Source organism: Corvus moneduloides, chromosome 4 (genome assembly GCF_009650955.1).
Source record: "Corvus moneduloides isolate bCorMon1 chromosome 4, bCorMon1.pri, whole genome shotgun sequence".
Taxonomy (NCBI): domain Eukaryota; kingdom Metazoa; phylum Chordata; class Aves; order Passeriformes; family Corvidae; genus Corvus; species Corvus moneduloides.
Genome location: NC_045479.1, coordinates 17,776,565 through 17,795,830, shown reverse-complemented (window position 1 = coordinate 17,795,830; position 19,266 = coordinate 17,776,565). Strand labels below are relative to the sequence as shown.

Genomic DNA, 19,266 nt, shown 5'->3' with positions numbered 1-19,266 from the left:
GACCGTATTTGTCAGCATGTCTAAGCCCTACAGGTCAGCTGGCCACTTTATTTAAGAGACTCTGCAGCGGACTCACTGCAGGAAAGCAGGAATTTCTAGTCTGGATTATAGAGGCAGAGTATGATCAACTGTTTCTCTGCTGTTTTTAAGACAGCACAAGACAAAACTTCAGCACAAGAGAAAAATCAAATGAAAGCTGAACATTATTTCTTCTCCAATCTGTGTCTTATATGCTTATGTATATAATGTAGCAGAACAAAGGCAAACAACCTGAATGCAGCCAGATGTTGCATTTCAGAGTTTGGGTGGGGGCTGAAGAAAACAATAGAACCCACTCTGGGGATCAGTGCATGCATTCTAAAATACAAATATTTTAGAAGACGTCAACACATCACTAATGTTATTTGGATGTTCAGCTTGCCTGAGAAAGGGCAAAAGGAGTCCCACTATTAATAAACTGTGTTTAGTTTTGAAGTTAAAAGCTCAAATATAAGGGCACAGCAGCTCTCAAGAAATAGACCCCAACTTTTTCAGCATGCAAGCTGCATCACTTCTCCACAAAAACTTGCTTTTAGAAACAGATGGCAGCTTGCAAGACCTACAAATCCTTTGTCTGGAGTGGCAAACTAGGCCCTATTGCCATCAAAGTCAACCGTCACATTGTGAAGCACTGACCCAAACAAATCCATTATGTTTCTTTCTACCACAACGCTAAACCAGACAAAATGAGTCAGACTTAATAGGAAAGGGTGAGGGATTTTAAATCCCTTTCCCCACCGTCCCCACAAAAATAATGACAAAGGGGAGAGTCCGCGTTGACCCTCCACTGACAAGCCCTGCCGTGAGGGCTGCCCCCTTGGGCCAGGCTGCCCAAAAGAGGATGGATTTGGGGTTGGAGCATTTATGTGTCGCAGTGCAATGGCTTTGGGATCAGCACGCTCTGTCAGTCAAACTACCCACACAGGCAAAAGTGAATATCCCAAGCAGGAAAGAAAGGCCCTTATGCTGGCTGAATAATTAGGTCTGATGTGCTTTGTAGCTTCTCAGCCCTCCCTTCCCAGCTGTGCAGATACACAGCACAGAGATGGGGAAAGCTCTTCACAGGTACTGCAGGGAAGAGAATACAATGTTTTTTCTTGTCTGCCAGCTGAATCCAGGCAATGTGAAGAAATAGGAGCTCATATCAAAGAACTGCTCCCTTCAGTCAAGGGAGAAAACAACAGAGAAGCCTGCTGAGGTGGTGACGAACAAGGAGATGGTGTGGAAAGGACTGAAAAGCCTTTTCCCTGCTATGGCTATTTGGTGCATCTTGACACACAAAAGGAAACACCCATCACTGGTACTCTGAGCAGACACCTCCCAGCAAGGAATACTTTTATCAAAGAAAAGATCTCCCTCCATAGCAGTGGGTCCAGTTTATGAAGAATTCAAATTGCTTTCATCTCACATATCTAAAAACAAGAGACAGCAAGAAAGTCAGTGTCCTCAGAGCAACAGTTTGGTCAGATTCTTCACACCCTCATAAAAATTGCTCCCCATCCATCCCCCCCCCCCGCCCTTTACTGGTTTTCTTCAGCATAAAACAATCTCTCAAGGACATGGCAACAACGACACTGAAATTCAAAGCATTGAGATCAAACACACGAAGCTGACGCTCATTACAGCTAAATTATGTCACCTATCCAAAGGCTCAAGCTTATTATTTAAGACAATACAGCAGTGATTAATCACAGCCATTGTGTATTGCTCGAAAGGCGTCTAGAAAGCCAAAGAATACAACGGAGATTTATTATACTACAGTGCCAGATTTAATTACACGGTTTTCTCCTCAGCATCTCGCCACTTGTAGTTCACCACCTGTTTGCACCAGAGGACCCGAAATAAAGACGTGCTGGCCCTCGAGGCCCGGCACGCAAGAGAGGCTTGTGCTGCGCTCTTCTGTGGTTGCTGTAGCGGAACAGACCGTTTTGGGGGACGCTGGCAGGCAAATCACTTGTGCTAAGCTACTGTTTTCCTTTTGAAGCTTTAAATTTCCAGTTCCTTTTCATATATGTTCACATGCAGAAAAAGCACACCGTAGAGCCCATGAGCAAGGAGAAACAGGTCACTGCAGTGCAAAGATTCATGCCCTCGCCACCACAACAATGTATTTAAGCAGTATGTCTGTCTGCTGGCAGCCTTCTGAGTTCGCATTTTCTTCTATAAATATTTAATGTAGAAGAACTGTTCATGTTACCCACTTTGACCGAAGTGTTTTGACAGCCATGCTCACCACATGACAATGATGCTCTATTTAACACTGCAGCTGCAGACAGGAGGATTTGGTTTCAGTTTTATACAATATTGTGAAACTGATGACCTCCTACAAATAAACCAGTTAATACATTTTTAAGGAGTAGAATTTAAATGCATTAGCAAGACAATTGTCAGTAAGCCACTACAAGAAAGAAAAACAGAAATTTAATTCCTGAATGCAAAAGTCTGCAATTCCTTTCTTATTATTATTATTAATATATTATTAAAATTCAGACGATGAAAATTAAAGATAATCAAGCCTGCAAAAGCTAAGTAGCCTCCTGAAACTGTTTCTCTCAAAGGTAGAATAATTTCCAAACCTTCTGGGCCACAAATTGTCATCAGCCCTCAGAGGCCTCTGCACATTTTTACCAACCAGTTAATTGAATACACACAAAAGATGATGATGATGGCTCAGTGGATCACTTGGCTGGCCCCGAGGGAGGTTTGATCCCAGCCTCTCTCTAAAGTACAAAGACTCAGCATGGTCTAGCAACAGCTAACCAAGAGTCAGTCTTTCACATCTGAAGATCATAACATTTTTCAGGTAAAGAAAGTTCAGAGAAGCAAAAAGGTCTAAGTAACCCAGCCAGTCAAACCCACACAAATAGCTCTGCTACTGTTAGTTCAGCAGAAAGGCACTTTAATACTCTCACTTTAAAATGGAATCACTTAAGCACAGTTTGGAAAAAATATGTGATGTAAGAAAGAGAAACTGAGTCAGCAATGTTAATCCTTCCCCATATCCCCTGGCCCCGAGCGTCGTCTCGGTTACCCAGGGGCTCATTAATGCATTCATCTATTACAAGCTTGCTGGAAGCATGGAGTGGTGCCACTTTGGTGTGAGCAGATTAATCAAGCATGGATTGCCAACCTTCCACTGCAAGGCAATGCTGTCTCCTTCTAGGCTATTTCAGCGGGCAGATTCAGCTGGATGTTGTCATTTACTTCCAAGACAACTCATAAATGCAAAGCGATTAGCCATCCCTTGCAGCGCCTTTTACTGGCGTTACTCAAAATTTAATGCACTTAATACAGTTTTATGACTCCTAATGCATCATTAGCACTTTAATATATCAGACTACACATCATGGTTCTTAACAATATCATCAAAAAGGTCAGAACAGCATTTTAGAACAATTAAGCATGAGGATGAGCTGTTTTGTTCTTGAGTGTAGGAAGGGGGAAGATAAGGAAAGAAAAAGATAGTAAAGAACTCTCTTCCCTAGTATATTCTGCTTCTGTATCTCCCATTCAGTGCATTTCGAAAAAATACAGAAGTGTTTTTCCATAGACATGCCTGGATGCAATAGTACCAACACAGTCAAACTCTTTCGTTGAGCTTGAGGGAGGACTTGGACCCTAAAAACAACCATCTTAGAACTGCTATTTATTGCCACACATAGCTTTGTTCCCACTGCCTGTTATCACACTCTAGGAGCTGAGACTGAGCAAGAAAGACTAAGAATGATGACATTAACACAGCTGTAGGGTTTCACAGGTATGGGTGAATAGCACTAGGAATTATGCAACAGGATGCCAGGACAGAAATCGTGGTCCTCTCATCTGCAGCTCCTTTTGCTCACACAGGCCCGTTAGCTCCGATCTTCCTTCCTTCCTTCCCCTTCAGTACCAAGAGTTACCTTCACTCCCCACCCCACCAGATGGGCAGGAGGCAATGCACGCTCTGCTCAGATCTCTGCTTGGATCCAAACTCTGGGGCTGCCAATTAGCCTGCCAGGATACCCACGTGGAGGGGCCTCCCTTCCTTTAGAAAGTGCTGCTGCTTTTCCTGCAGCCTTTGTACTATTGGAAGGTTAATTAGGATCTCTGCTCTAGCTGCAGGGACTTAAAAAAAAAAAAGTCCCCCCTCTTTTCCAATCCATCTCTGACAAAATTAAATTGACCTGTGTGCTCAGAAGTTGGTAGATAAGGATAAGATTCGTTTGGGGTGTTGGTATTTTGACTTTTTTTTTTTTTTTAATAAAAAGGAAATAAGCCTAGTGTGAGCATGTTATCAATCACTCAAGCTGAGTTTTGAGTGTGATAACACTACACTATTAACAACACAGATGGTCTCCTGCTTAGCGTCAGCTTCCCTTTTGAGTTATTCAGTGCATCACAAGCAACACTGGGACACAGAAGTCATTGTCACAAAGTGCTGACAAAATATTAACCAATAACTGAAACCCAATACAGATTTTGAATTGCAAATAGCCTTCAGATCGTTATCACCATCACATATGATCTATATCTTGGACACTCCACTGCAATGGCTGCTCTGAGCAATTCTCTGGGACAGACCTAAATCTGTGCCTTTTCTCCCTGGCTCCTGGACAAATGGCTCTTCCAGCACTAACACAGACCTGCAGGCGAGGAGCATGAATACATCCAGGCTCCCAGACAAGATGTTTTGTCATTCTTATTCCCGCCGAAAGCACAAGAGCTGAACTAATAGGGGCCCCGAGCTCCTGGGTCACAGCCAGGGCACTCGCGCCAGGGACCTTGGCTCTTTCTCACCTGCTGACAGGGACAAAGCAGGGCTGAGGGGTCTGAGCTCATTAAGGCAGAGTTTTCATGGGAAGTTCTGCCCACATTAAGCTAGAGTGGTATTTTTCTTTGGTTGTTTTTTTAACAGTGTGTTAGGCTGAGCAAATTGCAACAGGGTTCTTTCTTTCCCCACTCAACTCACCACCCTGTGGACAGCTCCAAGTAGAGAGAAAATGAACACATGGGCATAGAAATGACAGTAAGTTATTACCCAGAACTGCTATTTTGAAAGTTAGCATCTCCCATCACCATTCTCCTTTTTCTGAGTGCAACAGCAGACCACAGCTACAACTGCCTCACCCTATGCAGATGTTCACATTTATACAGGAAAAAAATGATTACTTAATAGCATTCCCCACACCAGGATTCTTTAACTCTTGGTCATTCCCCAGTTTGAGATAGAAACATTAGACTACGCATCCCTGCTTGAATTAAGAGAGTCAAACAACATCTGCTATCACACTCGCTAAAGCCAGAAGGAGTTAACATATTTGCAAATATGTTGTAAGAGAAATCTATCTTGAACAGCATCATCTTGAGAAAAGGCTAAACACCTAACCCATCCATGCTGAATAGTTGCTATCCTGATCTCCAGAGATAAATGTTCTCCCTTAACAGATTCATAGCAACAGTAGTTACAGACAAAGGCTGACAACCCCAAAAGGGGTGCGTTAAAGACACTGTAATACCATTCTTCCTGGCCTTAATATTCCTGCAGTGTCTACAAGGCACAGTGTACAGCAGAATACACCCTTCACAGCTTTGCACACATCTACCATCAGTCATTTTTACAAAGCACTTGGCAGTTTTCAAGCACTGTGAGTCATGACCAGCATTTAATCTTCATATCCTCACAAAATATTAGGGGGTTGGGTGTTTTCAGTGGTTTTGTTTGTTTTGTTTGGATTCTTTTGTTTTGTTTGGGCTTTTTTTAAACAAAAAGTGGGGATTCTTCCTCAGATACTTGGTGCTGTGTATTTTCATATGGTTATACTTGAAGAATAAACAAAGCGATAAAGCACAACATCTACATTACAAAAAAGTCCCATTCTAGAAACAGTGCAGCAGCCCTTTATCTTTTCCACACCAGCCAGCATCACAACTGAGAGAAAGTCTGTGTTAATAGGGCTGGTGTTTTGTTTCTAAGCATAAAATTGTTCTTCATTTTAAATTCATGTCAGAATATTGCACAGCATAAAACAAACAAGAATACCAAGAGGGAATGCTGATGGAAAAATAGTATTGTGTCAATAACTAACTCATCAGCAAATCCTCCCCTCCCTCAACAATGAAAAGCCAAATATTTATTCAATTGCATATTGCATTCTTTGCTCAAATACTTCATAATTTAAAACAAAAAATCTCAATTCTCTTTCCTGAGCATCTCGGGGGAGACCAGAGGGCCCAGCAGAAGGTATTTACACCATCTGACTGGATTAATCTCGGCAACAATTTGGAGAAAAAGCAGGAGAGGGGGGCTCTTAAACAAGTGATTTGGACCCTGCAGGCAGGCTCCAGCTCAGTGAGGACATGGATTGCAGAACTGAAGTCAGTGTAAGCAATACCTATTTGGACCATGACAGCAGCATCCTCTCCCAGCAGGCTCCAGCTGCATCCCAAACACTGGTGAGTCCAAAGCAGGCTGCTTGGCCAATCTGATCAATATTTCATTGAGGAATTACCAGATAAGCGAGTGCTGGGTTTCATCATTTCAATATGAAGAGCTCAGCCCTCTTGTCTTTCAGCCACAAGGGACCTGAAGCACCTCTGACACCTGGGCAGCCTCATGTAAGGAGCAAACGTGGTGATACTTGATTTTCCTTGTAACTCTAGTTCCTGTGACCACAGGTCACATGGCACCACATCGCGTGCCACCGCATGCCAATCCGCTTGTACGTGAAAATAGCTCTGCATGGAAATGAGCAGAGGTTTATAGAGATGCTGAGGGGAAAATGCAAATTTATACAAATAATTTCAGCCATCCGTGAAAAGCAGCAGCCACTACACACCCATGACAGTTGAGCTTGGCTTTTTTTTTTTGTTTAATCCTGTCATTGTTTACACAGAATGGTGCTTCAGATTAAGCCCCCTTACCCTTCCACATGTTAGTCCTTAACATGACAAGAGAATACCAAGAAGGGGGTGGACAGAGGATTCTTCTGGCTTTCAGGCTGTGCAACTTACCACTCACACAGATTCAACGCAGGATTTGACCCCATATGAAGCTTGATATAAAGCTTGCTACGTTTTTTTAAAGTGCTACTAGATCCCAGAATTATTACTGCAATTTGATTATTAAAATGACTGTAAAGCAAAGTCAAATTCATGCTCCAGGTTGAAGGGGGTGCTCACTCTACAAGACTGACATATTTAACATTGCCTCTGAACACAAACCAAGAACAGCTGACATGTTTGTATGAAAGGGTGAAGGTTGTTCTCCAGTGAGAGAACAAGTTTTCTTTACAGATCCACCAAAACCAGGCCCCTCACTCCAATATTATATTCTACTAAGAGTCAATTTTTATACTGTCACTTGAAGCAGGTCACTGAGATCTGGCAAAGTCCTTCGAACCATGGAGTATGTATTAGCATGGGAATACTCTTTCCATTTCACTCTTCAAGCATCTTCTTGGATGTTTTGATATTATTTTTCATGGCTTGGGTAGATATGGAAGTAGAAGCAAAACCTCACATCTCAAAGGAGAATGGCTTCACATTTTCAAGCCAGGCACCTCCACCAAGCCTAGGACACCCTAATGAGAGAATCCCCAGCTGAGATACAATGATCACACAGCTGAGTAAAAATTATCTTTGACTCCAAGCAAGAAGCACAAATGGAGCTGTTTATATTTTCATACCGATAATGTAGCAGAAGTTTCTTCCAGCCATGCCTGTATCTGACACTTCAGCAGTCTGCCACGCGTTAGTCATCTCCTCAGTATGTTTCTTTTACTATGATGACCCATCACCATTTCTTTCCTAATTACTTTTGGGATTATCAATATGGCTAATGTGATCAAAACACCACAGTAAAGGCTTACTGTTTCCTGACCAAATTTGTTTTTCCTCGATGCAATTTTTCCTACCGTATATATTTTTGCTATTTGCTGGTTAAGAGGTAGATAATGAAAAAATAAAAAAAGAGAAGAAAAAAAATATATTGTGGGCTATATGAAGGTTCATATGTTCCACAGAGTTCCTCTCCATGCACACCAGAGGTGCCTGAACAAGCTACTTGTAATGTTCTTTCCACATATGTCAGTGGTCCTAATTGATATCAAACAGCACCAGCCGAAGACCACAGCATTAACAGCATCAAAGTGCATGCACTGCTTTTTTCCCCTTCATTCACATTTCTCCTTGACTCCAGCCCTCATTGCAACAGACCAGAACTGCAGCAGGAGCAGTGTGCCAGCCACGTATCCAGCGCCAGCCCACGCAGAGGCTTTGCGGGCTGTACACTTGCCAGCATGTTTTAGGGACGAGCTGGCACTAAGGACAACTTGATTAGTCCATGACAAGCGGGTGAAAGAAGGCAGGCAAGAGAGCCCTGACAACCTTGCTGCTTATGTGCAGCTCAGCCTCTCCTGAAGCAGCTCATTTTGGAGTTATTCCTACATGGAGCTGTGCATTGGCACAGGCGAGCTGTGGGAAGGGTGTCAGGGCACTGGAACAGCTCCTGCAGCACTGGGAAATGGCTCTGGCGAGGACATGGGAAAACAGCTGAGCGGAGAAATCAATACTACAGTCACGCACTGCCCTGAGCAATTCTGACATATTTATGGGTACTGCTCTTCTGTTTGCAGAGTGGTGGGTATTGCCCTCCCCTAGAAGCCACCATCCTCCAGCACCCTGGGGATCAGGGTGGAGGTGGACGTTGACACAGGAGCCTCTACCCTGGCAGCAGGGACCTTGACCTCAGGCTCCCACCCACCATGTCCATACCCTCGCTGCAGACACAGAGCCATGCCGAGCCTGATCCGGCACTGCCGCGCTCCCTGGGATGTGCCACCTTTGTCTTTCAGAGCTCTGTGCCCCAGGCAGGCGGCTGCGAGCCCGGGGACCCCGTCTCTCCAGAGCCACTGCACCACTAAGCCGCCAGGATGGGGCCAGCAGTGACTTCAGGCTGATGCGCAGGAACAAGATTAGGCTGGATTTAGGTCGTTCTTATAAAGGACAGCAGCTCAGCCATTCTGCCTGGCATTGCTTTGATTACCACTGCAGTTTACACTGTGTGAAGGAAAAGGGCTACCTCCAGCAATATTAACGGAGCAGCTCCTGGGGTTCTTACCGAAAAAGCCCCCTACCTACACTATCACACCTTCTTCTTCTCTGCTACTGCAACAGCCACTGGCAGCCACGCAGCCTCTGAGCCTGCAAGAGGCTTTAGTCGTTCTAAGTGGAAATCAAAACAGCAGCTTATCTGGCAAGCAAAGTACAAGAAATTCTCTTTGGTTTAGCATTAGTGAGTCAGTGCTATTGATAGGAATAATGATGTTTTTCCAACTCAATCAGTACCTTATTTTCAAAGGAATACAGTGTAAAAAACTTAGATGAAGGCAACTGTATAACAGAATCATCACACCAGGACTGGGCAAGCATTTAAATCCAGCATTTCTCTGGCATATATACAGATAGAGAATGAAAGTGCTATTACTAAAACATAGCAATACGTCACAGCCATCAGCAATTCCACAAATGCTCTGTTACGCAAGCGAGCAAGAGAGTTACTCCTTATTAAAGGTTATTGTAACTGGAGATCATACTTGTCAATAATATTGACAGCTCTTTATAAAAAGCACTGTTTCCTTTGGCTGCAGAAATCCTCCTATAGGAATGAAGTCTTTAATGCATAATTCAGATTTTTTAAAAAAACAAAATTAAAATCTTTGTGGTATTACAGCGGAATTCTGGTTTTCTCCAATAGCCAAAAAAAAAAAAAAAAGTGAAGAATGAACCATTACAGCAACTATCCATGCGACCACCTTTAAAGATGTAGAAGAGAGCAGAAACATTATTTCTGTTTCAGCACCCAATTTTGGTATCCCCAAAGCAAGGATTATCTCCGTATTCCTTTAACTAGAAACTCAACACTTTATTTATGCAGAATAAGATTTGGTTTCACATGAGCAAAATATTAACCTGGCTTAGATTTTTATCAAACAGGTTTCCTAAATGAATGCAGTATTTCACTATTATTATGACAGTTCACAAAAAATGACAGTTACTTCAATAAGCCAGCCACTCCATCCAATCCCTAATCCATGACACTTGCTTTTTTCCAGCTATAATGTCAGAAGATTTAGTGCTGCATTTGAGCATCACTTCTTAAGGGGGGCTGGAGAAATGCTTGAATTCCATCCCTCCCACAAGCCCTGCAAAGACGAGAAATCCTAAGCAATCTACTTCAGCTGCTTCTGAGGAGCAAGTTAAGTTTTGTTAACTTGAACAGCATAAGCCACCTCTGCCTCTACTTGCACCATTCTCATCCACCTGGACAATCCCTCTGAAAGTGCTTTGTGCAAATCTGGACTTTACTGAAAAATGGAAAGCAAAACTTCTGCTTTTCATTTGTGCCAACTGAGTAAGTCATGAACAAGAATCGCAACTGCTCAGATATTCCTCGGTAAAGGGAAACTTCTTAGTCTATTTCCAGCAAACTAGGAAAAAATCCAATTGCCTATTTTCAGAAAAGCCACGCACACGAGAAGTTGTATCGCTGTAGTAATGCCACCAAGTTTTCTGGCAGTGCACTTCGCGCACAGACTTGGCACGGAGGAAGCGCGAAGGAGAACAGTGAAGGCGGTGGGGAGGCTCTGCAAGGCGTGAGCGCGCAGGTGCCAAGCACACGCAAGGACGAAAAAGTCTTTCGGCTTTCTAAAAATAAGAGCCTACTAGATAAGAAGCACAGCTAGCCAGACTGCAGCATGCCCTGTTTGGATTTCAACGTTTCATTGAAGGGAAATTAATTACCAATATCTGGATATTTGTAGGGAAACAGCATGAGGTAGAAGAAATGTGCGTTTCCCCCAAGACACTCAGCATTTTCAGTGAGCATGACTAGCATCCGCTCTCTGCTTTGCTGGCCGTTAAAATAAAGGATTTGATCTTTAAAGTAAAGGAATGAAGCTCTCTATAGTTTTCAAGTATACACTGAATGGAGCAGAAAGACATTGAATCTTTACACAATGGCCAAAACTAGATAGTGTAAAATATGTTTGCTAGACAAGACACCATAACTAGAATGTCTCCTTATCATAAGCACAGTCTTGAGGTAATATTTACAGTTCCTGTGTGGAAAAAACCCTATAAAAATCCTATCAATCTTTTCACACAGCAAGCAGGCTACCACAATTCCACCAATATTCACGTTCTAAGATGGAGAAGACACCATCCAACACGGCCCTTCAAGCCCCAGCTCCCATGCTGGTTTACTGCACCTTCTCTTCCTCCAAACTGCACCCTCAATGGAGACCAGTCCTTCCACTTCAGAACAAAATGCCCATCCTTAATTCTCTCCCTACTTTCCTCCAGAGCACTAAATTACTTCCCCAATAAAATATATTTCATTTGCTTTTTGAGTCATATGTATTTTGGATTTTTCTAAATTGTAGTTTGTGATGCTCAAACAAGAGACTACAATTTTTAACATGCTCCCCAAGCAAATAGTAAAAGCTGCTACAGCCAGGAAACCTTGTGCCCTGCACATAAAGTTCATGTAGTATGACAAAACATATTATAGGAACAATTTAATGAATTAGGTCTTTCTGTTAAATGCAATGTTAAATATTTACTATAACAAATTCACTCAAGCACAAGCAATTCCAGGGCTGACAGTCTCAAAATGGCTTTACCTGAAAGAACCAGGCATGAAGAGGAAAGTGAACCGAACTTTATTTTCCATCAGCCCTAAACATGACAGAAAAGCTCCCATCACCCTGCTTCAGTGCAGTTCAACAGGGCACTGAAACCAATACTGAAATTTTCATGCTTTTCAAGACATTTCAAATCAAATACCCTGCTTTTCTTTTATGACCTCTCCAACTATTAAGTGCCAAGAAATCCTTAGATAGTTTCCTTTCCTTCCTCAAGTCCCTGGAAAGAGCCTGGAAAAAAAAAAATGGTTTTTTTCCCCCTCCATCCTTGAGTGAGAGCTTTGTGATAAGGGCCACAAGTGTTTTGACAACATCATAATCTATACGCAATTTTGTTGTTTGCCTGGATACACTACCAAGTTGAGCAATAGGTAAACAGCTTTTAACTCTTCAGAATTAGTTCACTTAAAAACCCCAAATCAGCCATCTGTAAAGCCAGCTGTGGAGCAAGTCACTACAAAAAAAAAAAAATCTGTACCAGAAAACATCATACATGCAAAACACAAAAAAAAATAATCTAAGGAAAATGAACCATTTGCTTGGTGGAAAATTCTCATCTACCAAACTTATTTTAAGCCCTGAGCATCCATCCAGTGGAGCAAGAACTATAAAACAAAATACTCTTCCCTAAAAACATGTCAAAATGCTACACAGCTATAAATGTTGATTTTATTTCATTTTCTGACCAGACCTATCAATACTACAAGAAAAATTAGAAAAGCAGTTCTTTGCCCTGCTTTCAAAGACTGAAACATCTCACTTCATGCCCGATGCAGTAGATGAGGATCTTTTGGTGTCTTTTTTTTGTTGTTGTTTTTAATTGAAGACACTTTTTATGGAAAGAGATTTTGGGCTTAAGCCATGGGCAAGGAAAGCCTCCACAGAGGGGAGAGCCCCGGGCTGTCCCCAGAGAAGGCAGGGCACAGGTCAGGGATCTCCAGATGACGGCAGAGCTGACTCACAGGCAGCTCCTTAGCACGCCACGTACCACGGCGAGCTGCCTGTGTCTCAGCACATCACCACCGAGTCCATCTGAAAGCTGAAAATCCCTCGAGGATTTTCTAACTACTGCTTCTCTGTTCACAGGAGAGGCTCTGGGGCCTCCGGAGCTGCAGCAGAGCTCCTCTTGTCCCTTGCCCTGCTCCTCTGCACAGCCCCAGAACAGCTCCATCAGGCAGACCAGGGGCAAGCACGGCGCTTTGTGAACACCGGCTGCCAAGGGATTCACGGGTTTGGAGATAGGCACGCTCTTGATTACTTTTTTTTGGCTAAACTGGGGATGATCTGCGCAGCAGCTTAAGTCACAGCAACTTTTCATTGATGCCTTGTGACTTACCTCAACAAGCTCTTGAAGCACAAGGACAGCAAGATGTAGCTATCCCTCTACATAATACTGAAAGAACAGGATCATTTACTTCTACAGAGTTTTAAGAACATTTTTAGAAAGAACAGCCATTTGTGGGTTTCCTGTGATACAACAGACTTTCTGTTCCCTCAAGCATCTTTCTCCCCACCCATTCCGACAATGAATTCAGTCCCAGTAGCTTGGTTTTTGAAACCTGTAACACAGATTTCTAGATGGGTTCTCACTACTGCCTGCCTACAGTGGCATTAGTACTCCCCAAGCTTTAACAGAAATGTTTTCTCAGCTACATCTCAAACCAGAGTTAATTTTTCCACGGCTGTATTATATTTGTGGCTCACAGCACTCCCTGTTCCTCCCCAGCATTTCCCACTGCTGAGCTCCCAGCTGATAGCAGAAAGCTCCTGTCATGAGTCCCTAAAAATATAACATTGCTCAGTGGCAATATTAAGTCCCATCATATTTCTATTACTCCACTTCTTCCTCTATCACATCCCAATCCTCCTAAGGTATTAAGAATGCCTCCCGAACTGGCATTACCAAAAATGTTTGTATGTCCAAACCATACTCCTGGACCTTGCCTAGTTTAAACCAGTTACAAAGACATTGCTTTAAAAATTACTACTTTTGGTAATTTCTCTTTGAAGTTACTCACAGCTGCACTCTATTTTATAAATAGGTATATCCTAGATGTGCCAAAATTACTTTCCTTTACTGAAAAATGAAGAGGGAGATTCCTTTAGCTTTGAAATCTGCTCAGTGTTGCCAGAGCAGTTCAGCTAAAACCACTGAATGACCATGGAAGATGAGCCCTGTAGTCGGGGCACTACATTGCACAAACCCACCACACTCAGGCTGCCCTTGAGCCGTGCTCCCCAAGAACATACTTGTGCACCTCACTGAGAAATGGTGCAAGAATCAGCAAAAGACAACTTGGGAAGTCTGGGTACATCAGGGAAGGCACAGCCTACCAGCCAACACAGCTTTAAAAATAGTTTATTTTCAGATACAAGAGTTGGAGATGACTCAGTTTAGGTAGCTGAAACCCCAATAGGTCATATCATGCAAATCAAACCCTGTATGCCATCAGCTGGGAGGTGGCTCACGAGCCAGGAGTTTTCTGCTAAAAGCAGCAAAACTGAAAATACACGACTGTGGTCACTAGTACTTGTGACAAAACAAAGAGATGAAAGCACCTTCGGCTAATGCTTCAACTTGGAGATCCCAGGGCTATCTCCAGTGTGTGCTCACTGCCAAGGGTAGAGACTTAGTTACCCTGCTTTAAGATAAGGTTCCTTGGAAAGTCATTCCTTGGAAAGATATGTGCATCCACCCCTTTTACAAGTGACAAAAACATGAACTTCAACCAGTGTACATTGATCAGTGATACAGATCATCATGTCTTTCTCTTACACAACCAGGAGGCAAGGTACTTCCTGATGCAATAGCTGCAGAGACCTCACTAGGATGCCACCCCCAGGACCCCATCCTCAGGATCCTATTACCAGGCAGAGGTGCTCACTGTGGCAGCTACAGCTGCCTTCAACTTCAGCCATGCACAGCTCATTCGCCTGCAGTGCGAACGCACGGGAATGGGCAAACATTGGCACTTAAGCACTTCCGAACTCGTAACTCCATGAAGAAACGCTTAGCTTCCACGCAAAGAAGCCCTGCTATTAAGCCTGAAGTTGATCAAATTTTATACGTAAAAACCTGATTTAAATAGTTTCTTTTATATAAACAAAAGTGACATTGAGGAAGAACTGCTGCCTTATGCCAACGTAATCAGCTCATATCCAGTCATGAACCCACCAAAAATAAACATTTCAGAAAATGTGTTAGACCCTACAGCAATAGTTTTGTTCCTTATTTTTCTGTAACATTCTTGGGGTGGAGGGGGAAGGAAGGAAGGATGCAGGAAGACTCTTTCTGAATAGGCATAAGACTTGAATAAACCAGTATAATAAAGATGCGATTCTATTAATTTATTCAGCTCTTCCCAGACCCCTCCCCCCCTTTCCAGCGCAGATACTGAAGAAAATGCATCTGCCCCGGCAGAAAGCTCGGTCATTCGGCTCCCTCCCATTCCGTAACCCTGGGCTCCCCTCTCCCGCCAGTCGCACCCCGCTGGCCGCGGCCGGGTCGCTGCGCCCACCCGCCGGGGGCTGTCTGTCCTCGCCACCATCAGGGACCCGGGCGAGCCGCGGGTCAGCGGAGCCCGGCCTGCGGGAGACGGCGCATCCCGGCGGCCAAAGCCCCCCGCCGCCCGGCGGGAGCTGCCCTCGAGGGGATGCTCCAACAGCCCCTCCGGAGGATGCTTTATCTTTCAAAGTGGCCCCCTCCCTGCGGCTCCCACCGGCGCGGCGACCCCTCCTCCTCCCCTCCTCGGGGGGAGCAGACATTTTGAGGCAGCGCATCCCAAGCGCCCGGCGAGCCGCAGCGGTGCGGGCGAGGCCTCCCGGCGGCGCCGCTCACCTGCCAGCTCGTCGGGCTCCAGCCCGCTCTCCGCGTCGATGCCGCACAGCACGAAGTAGTGGGCGAAGCGGCAGGGCGCCGCGCCGGGCCCGGGGTTGCCGCTCCCGCTCATCCCGCCGGCGGCTCCCGGCGGCGGCTCCCTGCGGCAGCAGCGCGGCTCGGGCGCGCCCGCGGGCCGGTCACGGCGCGCCGCCCCCCATCCCCGGCGGGGTCGCGCAGGCGGGCACCGAGCGGCGGCGGCAGCGGCGGCTCCAGCGGGCGGCCCCGCTGTCAGCTGAGCGGGGCGGGGACGGGCGGGACGTGCCGCGCCGCCGGACCGCCCCCGCGGGGCATTTAAACCCTGGGCGGCCGCCCCCGCCCCGCGCCTCGGCCGGGCATTCCCGGCGTGTCGGGGGAGCCGCGGGCGGCTTTGTCAGCCGTTGTACCTGCAATACTTGGGATATGCGATTAAAGCTTAAGGCTCCCCCGCCCCCACGTGTGAGCAGGAGAGGTTGGCTTTATTTAAATAAAGTAGAAGACGGTGCCGCTTCCTACCAGGAATGTCTCTTCCCCCCGGCCCCGGGAGGGAGCTCCCGGAGCCCTGCTGCCGGAACGGGCCGAGCCCCGCCCGGCGCCCGGGCTGCGCTGAGCGCTTCCTGCGGGAATCCTGCCGGGGGAAACGGCTTCTTCTCCTCCCCACCCGAATGTGGACGCGCCAGCCAGCACCCGCGGCGGATTGCTTTTGTGCAGTCTCCATCCCCGCTCCGTGATGGATGGCACCCGTACCACGTTACGGGAGAGCTATTTCTTCGCCACCCGCACTCCGTTTCAAAGCAAAAATCTAAAATATTGCTTCGTTCCTAGTTTATTTAAGATTTACTAGCCATTCTGCAGCGTCCAGAAAGAAATCAGCGTTATTTTACCCCCACTGATCGAATCCTTCTCCATAGGATCACCCGGTGTCAGAATACTGGCAGCTCCGTCCAGGAGCGGCACCTACTTTTACAGGGGCAGAGATGATTCTTTTGAAGTTCTATTTTTTTTTTTTTTTCTCCAAAGCGATGAGATCCCCGCATATGCCGATAATTCTGACATCTGGATATCATAAGGAGGTTGTTGGCAGAAATCAGTATTTTTACTTTTATCCTTTTGTGTTTCATCTGTTTACTGGTCTTGGTCCATGCCCTCTATAGTAATTACAGTCTCGTCATTTGCTTACTGTGGACTCCTATGACCCCTTTATTTTTCCTCTTAGAAGTGCGAATCACATATTTTCTTTATATGGTTTACATTTGTCCTTGTTCAACAAGTGCCTTAGATAAGAAAATGCCTACAAGGAATGTGTCATTTTATGGAGGTACATGGAGTAACTATTCTGACCTGGAAGCCACCTAGGTCAGCATCTCTCTTCATCCCGTCAAATTAACAAATTTTATGCCCTTTTATTTCTTAGCTTCCTGCAGTGTTGTAGTGAAAGCAGACAAGAGCTAAACCAATTTTCTCCCTTTCCAACAACCCCAATGTCCAACTAAAAAAATTTTTAAAAAATAAAAATAAAAAGAAGATTAACCCTTTCTCACAATCTCGAATTCTTGTAGTTGCAGCACTCAGTAACAACCTGAACCTTGCTAGAGCCACAGAGAAATTTTCAGTGAGACCAGTCATTTTCTCGACTTTGCTCCAGAGCTAGGTTGTTTTATTTAGTTTGGTTTGTTTATTAACTTGTATGTATTTGCTTATTCAGCTTTAGGTCAGATGATAAGAGCTTGACAAGTCAGTCTCTGACTCTCACTCAAAACCAAGTACTCTTATTGTAGATATCTCTGGTTTTTGAGGCCCAGTGGCATGGGTGTCTCCAGGAAGTCCAGGACAGAGGCTTCATCAGCCTCTCTAAAGGATATATGAATTAAGACTGCTCTAAAAATAACCTGAAAATTAACACAATGGTTCTGACTTTTTTTACCTTAAGTAACAGCTGGTTCTAGATTGCTTTGCTTTAGCTGTCTTCTGTACAGGACAGTATTTTTTGCTTGAATAACGTTCAGTGCACAGACATCTCAACCTCAATAAAATCAGTAGTGCATATAGCATTAAACAAGAGGACAAAGCACAATACATAGGATTGGAGGTATAAAATTAATAAACTCATTCTTGCTGGGTTAGCTGTGAGGTTGAGCTCCCACTGCTATACATACAGCTCCCACAGACACTTTTTTTGTGGGGGAATTTTGTGGGAGCAGTGATTTCTTCTCCTAAGACAACCGATCTTCTGGGCACAAAAGTCATCCTAATGAGACCACTCAGATTTTTGCCAAGCAGGGCCAGCAGACCCAGCTTGCCTGGGCTCTGGTAAGCCATATTATATGTCCCTGGGCCTGGATTTTCTTGCCTAAACCCCTCCATCTAAGTTCTTTCAGTCTTTCCCTCCAAGCTGATCTAGCTTTGGATACTGCACGCTGCCTTTGGGTAACTCTTTTTCATTCTCATGGGGTTTTTTTCCCCTCCATCCTGGCTCTCATCCCAAGGAAACAGTAGCTTTTAAGAGATTTTACCAGAATCTAGGCATTTTGGTTGTCTTTTCACCATCCAAACCCACCTTGTACTGATCGCCAGTGCCTCCCTAAAAAGGCTGCCCTGCTTTCAATACTTCTGCTCTACTTACAACATTGAGTGCTTAAATTTTACAGAAGTCTCAGCAGGTCCACAAAGGTGCTGTGGAGCTTCTTGTAAGAGCAAGAGAAAAACAAAGATGAGGCCTAAAAGCATCACAAAGTGCTGCACATACTCATTAATCAGCCAAATGCCATGGAAAAACTTTTGTACAGTAGTGTCTAATAGGATTGTGCCATGAGGTACATCTGGGATGATCAGAGATAACTGGGTGGGATATTGAGCATTTTTTCCTTTCACCAACAAAAAGTGTTAAAGTTCCACAAGGGACCTGGGTAGGATGGATGTCCTCTATTCAAATCATGTTAACAATAACCCCAGGGAGATAAGGTTTGTCCCTGGCACATCAGAGCACAAAGCAGTGTCAGAACTTCTTACATGCTCCTCCAAGGAACAGGGATAAGGCAGGACTGAGAATTTCAGACTGGGAGAAGCACAAAAAACTTGCTGGAATAGACCAGATCTGCCTGGGACTTTTTACTTTGATCTGCTCTTCCCGTGGCTGCAGCTTTGTCCCTTCACCAGCTGGACTGCCACTGGTACAACAAAGCCAGGGAAGGTTTTCGCTTGGCAGAATTCTTCTTCCTTAAGTACTTGTATCTCTAGTTGCTATGAATATTTCTCTCAATGTCAATTTGGTTCATGTTTCCCTCTCAGTAACTTCTCAGTGAGTCTTTGTTCCTCAGAACCTGTTAGTTTAAACTGGGTCAAATGCTAACAAGCGTGTCAGCTCTCCCTGCCCTTAGGATCTGCCATAAAAGATCAGACCATCAAGCTCTTTGTCCTACTTCTGCAAGAAGCCAATGCCCAATGCTTCAGAGGGGTGGAAAAACCTGCTTTTTAAAGGTTACATCCCTTCTCCTTGCTGTGACACTGCTGCTTCACTTTCTATTTTCTTCATCATTCTTCCATGAATTGGAAATCATGCTGCTGTGATAGATTGCTCACTCCTCCATACAGCTCTATAGTTCCCTCTCGAAGATCTTTCACAAGCTGCCAAGCCACATTGATTTTCCATTGAAAGCCTCTCCTGTCCTGCTCTAGTATCTATGGGGTCAT

General features: G+C 44.7%; 1 protein-coding gene across 4 annotated transcripts in view; it reads right to left on the bottom strand.

Moving 5' to 3' along the window:
- Positions 1-15,723, bottom strand: part of DENND5B (DENN domain containing 5B) — a 104,979-nt gene extending 89,256 nt beyond the window's left edge. For 2 of the 4 annotated variants that reach the window (XM_032105912.1, XM_032105911.1), the window contains exon 1: positions 15,559-15,722. In XM_032105912.1, coding sequence (XP_031961803.1) covers positions 15,559-15,670 — 112 coding nt within the window. In that variant the 5' untranslated portion in view covers positions 15,671-15,722. Of the gene's footprint in view, positions 1-15,558 lie in introns of all 4 variants that reach the window. The other 2 variants (XM_032105910.1, XM_032105914.1) reach the window with 2 other exon arrangements.
- Positions 15,724-19,266: the final 3,543 nt, after the last annotated feature.